The 14,670-nt window shown below is 32.6% G+C and overlaps 1 protein-coding gene across 2 annotated transcripts; it reads left to right on the top strand.

Moving 5' to 3' along the window:
* Window positions 1-1,760: 1,760 nt before the first annotated feature.
* On the top strand, window positions 1,761-14,142 carry LOC126780289 (polypeptide N-acetylgalactosaminyltransferase 35A). 2 transcript variants are annotated; one of them, XM_050504617.1, is made up of 11 exons: window positions 1,761-2,041; window positions 2,469-2,648; window positions 3,167-3,302; window positions 3,416-3,848; window positions 4,042-4,282; window positions 4,852-4,997; window positions 7,159-7,311; window positions 8,702-8,919; window positions 10,074-10,203; window positions 10,988-11,122; window positions 13,345-14,142. In XM_050504617.1, the coding sequence occupies exons 1-11, from the start codon at window positions 1,945-1,947 to the stop codon at window positions 13,474-13,476; spliced, it is 2,001 nt and encodes a 666-aa protein (XP_050360574.1). In that variant the 5' UTR covers window positions 1,761-1,944; the 3' UTR covers window positions 13,477-14,142. The 2 variants fall into 2 exon arrangements, with proteins under 2 accessions (XP_050360574.1, XP_050360573.1); XM_050504616.1 differs by having other exon boundaries at window positions 2,370-2,648.
* Window positions 14,143-14,670: the final 528 nt, after the last annotated feature.

The raw sequence follows: 14,670 nt of genomic DNA, 5'->3' as shown, positions 1-14,670 counted from the left end.
ATTTTAAAATTTAAATTTTTGTACGTTACAATATCTCAAAAATAAAATAATGACATTGTATTTCGAGAACTGTTACGCAAAACACAACCAATTGGAAGCACCATACGAGATCTTTCTCATCGCCCTTATTTCTTGTCAGTTTAAGTCCAACTATTATATAATACAATATATAATAGTTGCGTAGTATTATAACGTAGCTGACAAAAAGGACATAATAATTATGTCCCATATATTATGTTTATCAGGGTAAGGTAAAAATGTTTTAGTTATTGAGAGAATCGAAGCAAAAAAGCGGTCTATTTATTACATTACGTATAACATAAGTATGATATAAGTAGTATTACGTCGATGGTTATTTATTTTTAAACAATTGATTCGATGGCTTATGTAGCAATTAGCCAGTACTAGGTTAAAAACACTAAGAAACGTCTAATACATGTGGAGCAAGTGTCTCATTTTCATTTTTTTCAATGTAAGCTAAAGTTAAGCAAATAATTAACCGAAGACATCAATGATTAATACAATCTTTGGCGAGGCCTAAAACTCATTATTTAACAAAAATACTGTATGAATGTCCGCATTTGGGAATGATGGTCCAAATCAAACTAGGAATGAATAAGATCCATGCAGCTTACATTTACGGCTCTGCATTATCGTGAGACGCAGTTGTGAAAATTAAAAAAAAACCTATCATATCCATTGTTCATGGTTCTAGATGTGTGCATTTGATTTATCACGACTACCTGAAAACGAAAAAATTGGCAGACATTTTGCTCATTGATTATGGATTTGGAAAACAGATTAAAATCCAAATATTTGAAATAGTTTCCATCGATTGCTTATATTTAACATTAATTGTTTCCATACATTTTTGTATTGTTGACAAAGCAGAGGTTTATTTATAAATAAACTCGGAATAATAAAGTATGCTAATCTAAGAAATTAGAATTATCCTAGAAGGCAGAACAAGCCAGGACTGGACTTAAACATATAGCATTTTCAACCCGTTGATTGTATAGATCAAAATTAAAGCATTTTGTGTTTAAATAATACGTTTAAGTTCTCAGTTAATAAAAAACATATTTAATTAATTAATATAAAAAAGTTAAAAAAAAAACGATTTTATCTTTTTCCTAAGAGGGCTCAATAGAGAGGGCACGAGATGTGAAATCTTAGAGACGTTTTTGACTGTTCAAAATAGGTCCTGCAAAGCTAAGAGCAAGTTATGTTAACAGGAGGAATGTCGCAATCAATCTATATTTTGAACGATAATTATTATTTACAATGAACGTGATATTTTCAATCTATGGATATCTGTATAATAAAAAATATATATTTATTGTACAGAACACAGAAATCAATTATTTATACACAGCGCTGAAACAGTATCATATTTCACGCGTGTATAGTTTATACTATTATATATACTGAAATGATGTGTATAGAATCGTATTATACTCAATATACCTTGGTAATTGGTTTAAGTAAATAATAAAGCAGTGCATTGCCAACCATACGCGTTGCTCATATTACACATATTGTTTACGGCAGCGTGTCTTAATATATTAATTAATTTAATTTCTGCTGAATTGTCGTTAATATGATTTAAGATTTATGATTTCTTTGAAATTATTGATAGTGTGAACTGTGACTATAATAGACTATAAATATGACAAATTTAAATGTCATCTGTCAGGTGCTTAAACTTCAATTGTCAAATTTATTAAAAGAGACAAAACGGCTTGCCAACAACCAACAAGTGTTGTTTTATTGAGTGATTAAAATATTGTAACTCTAACTAAACTAATTACGTACGACATTGAGAGAAAATATTTAAAAATCTTCAAAAAATGTAATATTGAAATGAAATAAACTTTTATTTTCATATTAAGTTTAAAATAAAATACAAAATTAATAATTTTACGTCTTAAAAAAAGCAAAAAAATGAGTAAAATGAATAATTCATTTTTATGGGGGATAATTTTTGCGTCTGCAACATGGAGTGTATCATTATATTTATATTGGTTACTTAATATGAGTGGTAAGTAGTAGTTTTTTTTTTAATTACGTTACAATTTAAATTTTTGGAGACATGGATCCGTATCTATGTAGTTAATTATTCAACATACATTTAAGAAACTAAAAAATGCTAGTTAAAATATGTCTATCACCTAATAATATTTGTTACTGATTAAAATAATATATACATTATATTGTAATATAATGTATTTATGAAAATATTCATATAATTTGAATAACAAAAATATATACAACATATAGTAATTTTAGAAAAATACATAATATTTTAACTCATTCTTAATTCAACTCATTAATTAGGACTTAAATTCTACTATACCTAATGGTTTTAGGTGAAAATGTTGTTAATCTTAAAAAGGACAGGTTACATTATCATCTTGTTAACAAAGAAGAGAAGGATCGTATAAAAAACAATGATAAATCTATTGCAGCTTTGGAGGGCAAGAATCTATTGTATGATAGCCCTAAAGAGAACATTGCTAACTATATGGATAAAAAGTGGAAACATCAAAAGGAGATGTCTGATTATTATAGAAGGAAGGTAATGTTGAAAGAGAAATTTACAAAACAGCTTGGATTAAAAAATAAGGCATTACCAGATAAAAGCTTAGGTAAGTTATTATATAAATTATATAATTGTTGATATTCATGCAAATACATTTTGGTGAACTATGTTTGAACTTAAAAAAGTAATAGTCTGTAAATATCCCTCTGTCGGGTAAAGGGGTCCTCTTTCTTGGAGAGTGTTATGAGCTTGTTACACCATATTGCTCTAATGCAGTTTGGGCAGTGGGTATTTGAACTTGAAACATAAAATAATGTTTATGATTGTATTCAAAGTTTTCACACACTGTTAACCAGTTGAAACTTTGTAATTGTTGTGGAACCTGTGATAATGTTTCTGGTGTAATATTGTCAACAGCTCTAGTGGTGTGAAAGTCCCCCTGGATGATTGTCTATAAAAATATTTATAGAGCATTGCAAAGTATTTTTTTTCATATTTTCTTGTTACATTTATTACTTAAAGTTACAGATTATATACTTAAGTATTGTAAAGATTGTAATCAATTTTAATGATATGAATAAGCTGTACAAAATACTACCAAAAATAATTGTGTTTCTGTTTTAGAAAATCAATTTGGGTTGATACATAATGCGGATGATGTTAAAATTCGAGAAAATGGTTACAATTTGCATGCATTTAACACTCTCGTCTCACAAAGAATTGGGAATCATAGAGGATTACCAGATACAAGAAATAAATTGTACGATTTTAGTGTAAACTTTATTATTTGCAATGAATATTGTCCTGATTGCTATTTCTTTTCATAGTTTTATTGTTAAACTACTTTTAAACTTTGTATTCTACTTATTTTAGATGCCGATTACAAAAACATCCTTCAAAATTACCTAAAGCATCCATAATTATTTGTTTTTATAATGAACATTTTGAAACACTCATAAGATCCGTCCACTCCATCTTAGATCGCACTGATCAGAAGCTCCTCAAGGAAATAATATTAGTTGATGATTATAGTGATATAGTAGGTCTACATGATGAAGTAAAAAAAGCAGTTGATGAATTAAACAGCAAGGTAAAGAAAGAAGAAGAATTCCTGGACACGAATAACCTTGATGGCGACAATATTATAGACTACATCAATGACGACAATAATAATATTTTGGATTTAAAGAAATCTACAGATTCAAATAAAAAGTTGAAAGGTTTGAATATACAGTTACTTAAAACTAGTAAAAGAGAAGGTCTCATCCGAGCTAGACTATATGGAGCCGATAATAGTATTGGAGATGTAAGTATTTATACTAACATTATAGAAAGTTTGCCATTATATACCTCATATTTATTAACTGTTATCAAATAATTTTAAAATTATATATAATTATATAATATATATAATATAATATATATAATTTATAGTTTAGTGTAAAACTGTATGGTTTATCATGTAAATAATGTATAAGAAAACAAATGTATGTTTATAGGTTTTGGTATTCTTGGATTCACATATTGAAGTGAACGTAGACTGGTTGCCTCCTCTTCTAACAAGATTGTCAGAAGGTGTTGATGGTGTTAATGTAAGGTATTCACCACGGGCTGTTACTCCAGTCATTGATGTTATTAATGCTGATACGTTTGAATATACCTCAAGTCCATTAGTCAGAGGAGGTTTCAATTGGGGATTACATTTCAAATGGGATAACCTACCTAAAGGAACCTTAAAAAGTAAGGACTAAAAACGACACTTTATGCTTGTTAATAAAAATCACCTTTGATAAAATATTATGTTAGTAAAATGTAACTGCCTCTAAACACGCCCATGTCTAATAAAGGTGACCACTTTCCAGTGGCTCATTTACTAATCTACTTTCTCACTATGAATAATAGTTATTGTGTTCCGCTTGGCTCTAATTATACCTCATAATTATTTTTGTTTGAAAAAGTGCGTCTTTTAGATACATAAACTGCTGAAATAAACTCACTATTATTTACAATATTATTGCTATGAAGAAAGGTATATATTGATATTAAAAAATTGTTGTTTATTTTTCAATTCAATTATTTTCTGATAAAAAATATAATCACTTAATTAAAGAAACAAATTATATATTATTAATCACAAGTGCTAATGTGAACTTTATAATTACATGTCTTACGTATATAATTTTATAAATAATATGTCATTGAGTCATCACTTTATCACTTTAAACATGTATTTCAAGAACGATAACCAGTTTAATTTATTGTTATTTATATTTGTCACATACTCATAACTAAGAATTTATTGATTTCAGATGAAGAAGATTTTGTAAAGCCAATACGATCTCCAACGATGGCAGGTGGTCTGTTCGCTATATATCGGGAATATTTCAATAACATTGGCAAATATGACTCTGGCATGAATATTTGGGGAGGTGAAAACTTAGAGATATCTTTTCGTGTATGTATAATTTTATTATATGTTTTTATTACAAATATCAATTTGAAAATAAGAATTCTATTTTCAAACTATATTTGTTAGTCGAGAAATTTCTGTTCAGTAACATATGAAGGATTATTTTCTTATTAAGCTTTAACCTCTTAGCATAGGGGTCAGTAGTGGTTGATTGCTTAAGAGGACGCAATTTACTGTCACTTAGGTTTGTTGATTGTAGTCTTAAACAACTTTGGATGGCTATCAATAAAGTAAGTCCATATGCTGTTAAACTAAACATTTATTCTATTGTTAATGTCGAGAACTTTTAGTGCAAATAATGTTATAAAATAATCTGTAAAGTGTTATAAATTCGAAACAAAGTATAATGCTTTGCTTGTTATCTTATTTCGACTAAACCACTGTAGAGATTGTATGAAAAAGTACATATTGTGTATTTGATTGTGAAATCTAGTCAAGTCACTTAAATACGGAGGGTGTATAAATAACGGAAATAACGAATCTATAAGAAATATAAATTTGACACGGATGGAGTATAATATAATAAATAAATATTGGGTCAGTAATTTCGAAAACAAGTTAAACTATATTCTTAAGTACTCAGTAAAAAAAATCTTCAATGTATTCTTAAACCCGTAAAATTTAGGCGTGTAAATGTCTAGAGTTGGATTTTTATGAGCAAACGTATCGATATAGTTTTTTTTTGTAAGAGGGTCCAACAACACCTGATGAAAAGTCACTACCACCACCCATGGACATCTACAACATCCGAGGTCTTGTAGGTGCGTTCCCTTTAAGGAATGAGTACGTTCTTTTCTTGAACGTTGATATATCATATCGATTCGGATAAGTCGCCGGCGAAAGGTGGTCCCATATAATGATAGTGTGAGGCAGGAAATGCCTTAAAAATCGCGCTCTTGTGGATTTCCAGACATTGAGGTGGTGAGGATGGAATTTTGAGTTCTGGCGCAATGTCCGGTAGTGAAATTCAGCAGCTGGGACTAATCCAAACAATTCCTCAGAACATTCCCCGTGATATATGCGATAGAGGATGAGAGAGATGATAGAGTGGCTCAACGTCTCCACACTGTTCCAAAGGATCGAGCCGGTCCGTTTCTTGATTGTCGACAATTCGAACTGGTCTACGTTGAATACAGTCAAAACAAGAAGCTAGTACTGGGGAGCTCCCGCCCAGAGATGAGAGCAGTACTCTTTATGAGGCCGAATTTGCGCCTTGTAGAGTTTTAGGCGATGAGCCGACGTTAAGTTCTGCCTCGCCTTGTTAAGAATATCAAGCTTATTAGAGGCCAATTTGGCTTTACCTTCCAATTGACCGCGGAACTGAATAACGTTCGAAATCTTGACTTCAAGTATCGCGATACTGGCTGTGGCAGCGAGGGGAGTATTCACAAATGAGGAGAAATGACAAAAGGTGACTTTTTAGCAGTCAACGCGCCCAACTCGAGTCTTATTAGGGTTGAATTGGACTAAGATAAGTTGGCCCAGTCTGAGACTTTGGCAGCAGTGAATGTTGCTGATTTGGAACATGTCATTGATATATAGAAGAAACGGAGTAGCACGCAGCCTTGTAAACACCAGAATTGACAAATTTTAAGTGAGAGCATGCGCCGTCGACAACGACCTTGATGCTCCGATCTGTTTAAAACTGGTGATCCAGATGCATAATTTTATGGAAGGACTGTAGGAAGGAAGCTTCGAAAGAAGCGCTTTATGCTATACCCGATCAAAGGCTTTTGCTATGTCCAGACTGACTGCTAATGCTCCCCCCTTGGACTCAACTGCTTCAGCCCCTCTGTGAGTCAGGTAAACTAGAAGATCACCGGCTGAGCGACCCCGATGGAAATCGTACTGGCGGTTCCTAATTAGCTGGTGCTCCTAGGTACCGCAGGAACAGGCAGTTTATTACTGACTCCATTATCTTAAAGAACAAGGAGGTGATGGCAATAGGCCAATAGTTTGTGAGATCAGAGCGATTGCCTTTTTAGAAATCGGGTGAAGTGTTTTACGAACTGCACTTTGTCAGAATTTAATTTAAGGAATTGTGGTATCACACCGCAAAATTGTCGGGGGTGACTTTTCAGTCTATAGGTGATTGATCAGATATCATTCCGGATATTTTTATTGGGAAATTTTAATTTGTTTTCAGATATGGATGTGCGGTGGTATCTTGGAATTAATACCGTGTAGTCGAGTTGGTCACGTGTTTCGTAAACGGAGACCTTATGGCTTTGGCGAAAAGGAAGACTTTATGTTGCATAACTCGATGCGTATGGCCCGAGTTTGGATGGACGACTATGTGGTAAGACATTGAATCATTTTTATACCGATAATTTAATCAGCGGTAATCGTAGGTTTTTTTTTTAGAAAATTCCCATAAATATTTAGCAACATGTACAATGTGTCAAATTAACTTTGTTCAACACAATTACAAAAAGAAAAGAAAAACAATTATATTTAAATGAAGACTATATTCATAGTGACTAGTATTTCTCTAGCAAGAAGTGTAAACGATTACTTCCTAACTGGCCTGGCTGGCAACGAAATCTATGTGCTACGTCCCTTGCACCAGTAATTTTAATGACTTACGCACTCTTTAAATCGAAACACAAGTTTTGATCTTTACTACCTTATAATGTAGACATTACTTCTTATATAGTTATAAAGATAGATGATTAATCAATTATTTATTGATTTTGCATAATTTCAAAGGTAAATGGACCAACTGAAATGTAGTGCTGAGTTTTCTACCCCGCTATATGTGATGTGGCTCCTCTAAGAATTCCTTTAACAAGTTGGTTTGACATTTTGCCCCACCCGGTGCTTTGTTGTTTTATACGTATTAGAGAGCTAATCTAATCTCTCAAAGACTAATATCCAAATGGGTCAATTTCATATAGGCGGGTGCTTGTTTTCGCGAAGAGTTACATTGATGTCCGTAGTACTTCCCAATATAACTTTCCCTAAAGTCTCAACGATCTTTTTGGATAGGGCTCATATAACTTCAGCGTAGTTGGTTAGTTGGGTCTCCATCGGGAACGACTGTCGTGGTCGGAACGGTCAGGGCGATATCATCAGTTAGCATAGCTTCTGTTATTATTTGCACATTACTTCGTGTCATTATAATTTTTATTTTCTTCTATATAAGAACAATGTACAGTGTCATAATGTTTAATTGCGTTTTTTTAATGTTTCTTTTATGTTTTTTAGTTTTTACTTAACTATTTCAACTTCTATTGTTGCTAATGTTTTTAGTGAGCATTGGATACAAGCAATCATTAAATTTTCTTTAATAATAATTGATTATGAAGCCAGTACCCGTTTGCTTTCCTTTATCCAGACTCGAATGGTGCAGGGAAAATGTAGATGTAATCAAAAACTTTCATTTTAACTTGTGTTTGAGATTTAAAGTATTTAAACATAATCATTATTTGAACATAACATAATGTGAATATATTAATATTCAGATTTCTTCTACATCGATTACAATGGTATCTTTCATGAGAGCTAATCATATTGGAAGGAAATAATCCTACACGTCTGAGCTGTTTTTCGGCTCATGGACAACTCCGTGATCGTACACATTGTTTTCAAATTTATAAAATATAGTATGAATATTAGGTCGATCATATAAGCGTATAGGTACATATAGGTACTTTTATACTTAAAAAGAACTAATTTACTTTTTTCAGAATAAAGTAATTGAGCAAAACCCGTCAGCCGCGCATGTGTCTATAGGCGATATATCCGAACGAATTGCACTACGAAAGAATCTCGGATGCAAATCCTTCAAATGGTATCTCGATAATGTGTACCCGGAACTTGAAATTGGTGAAAATTCTGCATCTAGAAAGAAGATAGCCGCGTTGAACGATCCAGAGAAGAATAAATTTCAACCCTGGCACTCTAGGTAAATAGTCAGCACATATTTACATAGCTGATTAGTAAAAAGGAAGTTATTTTTTTTTTAATTTATAATATAGGTAGGCAAATGGACAGATGCGCCACATGACGGAAAGTTGTCACCACAACTCGTAGGCATTGTCGCCGTGATATTAAATATTCCGACTATGTTAAAATTAAGTATTTAAATATGTTACAAATACATAAACTGAACACAGTAATCAGTATCAGTAACAGCCTGTGAATGTCCCACTGCTGGGCTAAGGCCTCCTCTCCCTTTTTTGAGGAGAAGGTTTAGAGCTTATTCCACCACGCTGCTCTAATGCGGGTCAGTGGAATACACATGTGGCAGAGTTTCAGTGAAATTAGACACATGTAGGTTTCCTCACGATGTTTTCCTTCACCGTCAAGCAAGAGATGAATTATAAACATAAATTAAGCACATGAAAATTCAGTGGTGCTTGCCCGGGTTTGAACCCACGATCATCAGTTAAGATTCATGCGTTCTTACCACTGGGCCAAACACTAAAGTTGTCTTGACCATATTTTCATACGATCCGGAACTTACGCCGTTTACTGATTCAGCGCTCGGCACGGTACTGGTTGACCATCGTTTGATTATTATTTTTTCACTACTATGACTGGTTCACATATTCCAGTACAGTAATCCAGCGAAATAATCCAGCCCAGTGCTGAACTGGCTAATGTCGAGCATATTATTCCAAGCTTTAAAGCTCTTGAAGCGGTAACATTACAAACAAGGATTACAAGAGAAAGTTAAAAAAAAGTTTAGTGTGAATAAGATGAAACTTGCGATTGAAGTGCGAAAGCGATTTTGTTACCCTTCACGTCTTAACTACTTAACCGATCACCATGAAATTTTGCATACACGCTGTCCGGGGTATAAAAACAAAAAAAGGAGCCTTCACAGGCGGGCAAAGCCACACGCGGAAAATATTTAGTCGTAATAAAACAGAGCTTGATATAATTTATATTGTTTCTTCACCAATGCAAACATTATTTTTTTCATAAGAAGATAATGAACTAGATCATAAATAGATTTATTTATGATTTTTTTTGTTTAGTTGTTTGTATTTTCATTAGATATTAACATTAACATTACAGTGTTTTAAATTATTATTATTTTTTTGTAACTTTCAGAAAACGTAATTACACGGATTCGTTTCAAATTCGTTTAAAGAATACTTCTCTATGCATACAAAGTGCAAAGGATATCAAAAGCAGAGGCAGCGGATTAGTTCTTGCTAATTGTATAAGGACCCTCAACCAGGTAATAATTTAATATTCAGAAATCGACATTGTAACACAAACTCTTAATTTAAATGTTTAAATTTCATAGAGGAAAGATTATCTTCTTTTATATTTAAGATTATTAAGGCTTATTTATAACATCATAGAAATCGTTATACTTCGGAAAATGTAATAATATCTATCGGAAAATAAATACCTATTTGTTTAGTAACTAAGTAATTTCGAAGAGTCTCCAGCAAAAACATCTTAGCTATATACTAGCGTTCGTCCAGTATTCGAATTTAATCCATAAAATCATTATTAGGACATTATCATTATTTTATTATTTGATAACACTAAAGCTCATCAATATCTACTAAAAATCGATTTTTCAGAGGTTCATATTAAAAATAGAAGAGAAAAAGTTTCTAAAAGAAGAGGAGAAAAACAGTTGTTTTGTTTCTGCCTATTTATATATAGATCTTACGATGAATTTGTAAGTTGCTGCTTAGTGCTCGGCATTATTGGCAATGCCACTTCAAACACTTAACGCTTTCCTTATGTGTACATTGATAGTTATATGCAACGACATACGATCTTACTTAAATCGGACAAATGGTATATAAGAATACATACGGGAAAAATAAGGAGATTTATATATATATATATATATATATATATATATATATATATATATATATATATATATATATATATATATATATATATATATATATATATATATATTTCCTGATATAATCTGTATAAAAAAGCAATTCTATGCAACATTTCTAATTTCTCATTATATTTTTGCGTTCTTACAGATTTGGTTCGAGACCGACCGCAATGAGCTGATTCTAGGCCGCTTCCTGTGTCTTGATGCTGTTAGCAATGTGTCACCTGTCATTGGTAAATGTCACGAACTTGGAGGTACACAAGAGTGGAAACACAAGGGAACGGTAAGAGATGTTATATCATAAATGTATATATTTATAGAATAGGTAGGCGGACGATCTTATGGGTCACCTGATGGTGTGTGGTCCATCGCTTACATCGTCAATGCGCCACCAACTTTGGGAACTAAGATGTTATGTCCCTTGTTTATGTAATTACACTGGCTCACTCACCCTTCCACCCGGAACACAACAATACCAAGTACTGCTGTTTTGCGCTAGAATATCCGATGAGCGGGTGGTACCTACTCAGACGAGATTGCAAAAAGCCCTACCACCAGTAATACCACCAGTGAAATATATTTATTATATACCTTGTAATTACATTGTATCACAATTTTACAATTTAAACGGAAAACAACAATAATAAGTGTAGTTAAAATAGTAAGTTACAACACGATAAACAACAATAGTAAGTTACAACACGATAGCATCAACACCCAAATAATATGAATATCAGCACTCTTTATACTTTATGTTATATCAGAACTGCTAGGCGTGCGCCCTTTCTCAGTATGAGAAAGTTGGCTAACGTAAACTTCTCACTCTTCTCTCATACTTCGATAACTCTCAGACATACAAGTTTCCTTACAATGTATTCTTTCTTCGTTAAATACAGCGAAAACACTAATTAATCTAGTCATGTCAACTTCGAAAAGTCAGAAGTGGGTGCCGTAGTTTCGAACTATCGTAGTAGTCCAATAGTCTTATCACCAGACTACCACTGCTTCCTAATAATTTAAATATTCTATATCTACAATTCATGCAGTTGTTATATGGTTTCAATACTAATAATTTGCGTAAAAAACTGAACCCCAAACTGGTGAAGCCGCAGAAAAAACAGGAAAATGACACAAAAAAATAACAAGCGAAATATTTATCAAAATATAATCCCGGCAATGATGATTTAGTTGCAAGTACAATAATGTTAGTTAGTTGTTAGGAATTCTGAATAGAGATCGACTGCCTCGTTGGGCTAGTGGCTATATGTAAGGCGGCAGACTCAGAGGTCCTGGGTTTAATACCCAGGTCGGGCAACTAAAAAGTTATTGGGTTTTTCTGTCAGAAAATTCTCAGTAGCAGCCTGGAGTCTGGAAGTTGCAAGTGTGTACACTCCCGTGCCTCGGAAAGCACGTAAACCCGTTGGTCCAGCGCCTGTCGTGTCGGATTGCTGTCCCATCGGGTTATAAGATTTAGGGAATAGAGAGTGCACCTGTGTTTGCGCACACACTTGTGCACTATAATATTTCCTGCGTAGTTGGCTAATCTCTCTTGAGATTGGCCGCCGTAGCCGTAATCGGTCTGGAATAGAAATGGCGTTTGTGCTTCGAATCTAAAGTAGTTTCGAAATAGCTGCAGTATCACTGCCGCTAACATTTTTCCTGTCTTAAATTAGCTCTAAGTAAAAGAAATACAATATAGATATATTTCGATGATTCTTTCTTTCCTCATCAATGTTTATCGGCGGTTGTGACCACTTAACGTTAGGTGACCCATGTGCCCATCTTCTTCTCTTCTGACGAAGACATATTCACTTCTTTGATCTGTTCCATACCCTTGTAACTAGCTTATATTTTCTATTGGTGTCTCTAATAATTTAAGGTTCTAATTATTTAAGGTCTAAATACTTAATGTTCAAGGATCACATCCCATTCGCTCGATATTTTTGTCAAAAATTCTTCCGGTAATCATAAAGTTTGACAATTAGCCTTTTTATGTTGAAAATAAAAACAATCGGATTGTTACAATAAATAGATTTGCTAATCGGGAATTAAAATAAGAACAATCTTTTTATAAACTATTTTTACGCAATTGTAAAGTATCATGGAATATCGTCCAAACATCAGCTTTTTTTTATATTCGCCGGGAGGGCAAATGACTCTACTCCACCTGATGGTAAGTGGTAGTAGAGTCCACTAGCCGCCTTCGCCTTGCCGGCCCGCAAGATGCCTCTTCACGCCTCGTTTGAAGGAACCCGGGTTGTAAGAGGAGGGGAACACGTGAGCTGGAGAATTGAATTTCTATCAAGAGAAATCTGTTTCCGACTTATAATATATATCAAATATATTGCTATTTTGGCAAAAGTTGATTATCAAAAATTTACTTGATCAAGCTACACATACGTCTCTCTCGTGACGACAACGATTGACTTATGCACACATTCGCTTATAAACTCTTTTCTATGAAAGAAATTTTAGTATTAACACTGAATTTTACATTATTTACAGGCTGGAAGTCCGATTTACAATACAGCGGCTGGAATGTGTCTTGGTGTGGAAGGGGCGTATCGCAACGAACCCATACTCTTAGTGATCTGCGACAACCAGCCAACAAATCAATGGGACTTCGTCAGATCATAAAGCATAACAAGGGGAGCAAATGAGAAACATGTCATCGACTGGATTCAAAATAATTCTAATTCTTTCACTTATATAAACTAAAATAGCTTAAAATATTTGTGAAACAGACCACTCTATGAGTTTAAATCAACATTTCTATAAGAACATATTTTTTATTCAAATTTTACTTATTATCTAAGATGTTGTAAATTTTGTCTAACAGTGAAAAAAAAACATTTAGAGTTATTCGGTGATTTATATATAATTGTGTGTAACAAGTACAAACTATATTCATCTGTACTACGCAGGGAATAAGGCTTCAATTGCTATTTATATAATTAAAATGGTAATATTAATTACAATAACATACGAATCTTACGAATAAACGTTGTACGGCGGTCGTTAGTTACAGAATACTTTGTCTTAGTGATTCATCATTATATACAAGGTTTATTAGTAAGGCCGTAAATAATATTAATAAGTAGCGATAGAGTCCAGTACAGATTATTCAAATAAGACTAAAAAGCTGGAAAGATTATTTCTCTAAGGTTGTATGCAGTTTTTTTTATTTTTGTCTCGTATATTTATATTGTTAACTACTACGCTTAAAAAGTGGCAACTGAATTTTTAAACTTGTCGATCTTAGTGAGTTCATAAATTTATAATATAGTTATATATTATAAGACTAAAAAAAAATTGAGCCAATTATAAATCTTTTTTCCTGAGATTTTTAACAATTAAGTGTAAAGATTTTGTGTACTATTAGGTATTTTTGTTTATTATATTTTTAGTGTTAACTAATACGTTTAAAAAATGGCAACTGATCCTATTTTATTTTCGTTAAATTATATTTATAAAAAAAAAAAACTTTATGTAATCTTATTCTAAGTGAATAATGTTTAATAATTAAAAATCAAACGTAATAGGTTTCATATGTTGTCATTTAAACTCAAGTATGATATGATTTTCGAAGTTATCCGTTATAATGAAAGTAAGTACTTTTAAGAAACGAATGATATTTTCCGGTCGCCGTTTCACCGGCGTGTATGCAAAATTTGATGATCGGTTTAGTAGTTAACGTGTGGAAGTGTAACAAACAAACGAATAAACAAACTCACTTTCGCATTTATATTAGTTAAGATCTACGTAATTTGCCCTTTAAGCAGCTAAGTTTCTTCGCTTAAAATGCAACTATAAGAGACAGATGTTGTTTTG

This window comes from Nymphalis io, chromosome Z (genome assembly GCF_905147045.1).
Source record: "Nymphalis io chromosome Z, ilAglIoxx1.1, whole genome shotgun sequence".
NCBI lineage: Eukaryota > Metazoa > Arthropoda > Insecta > Lepidoptera > Nymphalidae > Nymphalis > Nymphalis io.
Note: the sequence above shows the minus strand (reverse complement) of the source record. Positions and strands in the feature narration are given on the sequence as shown.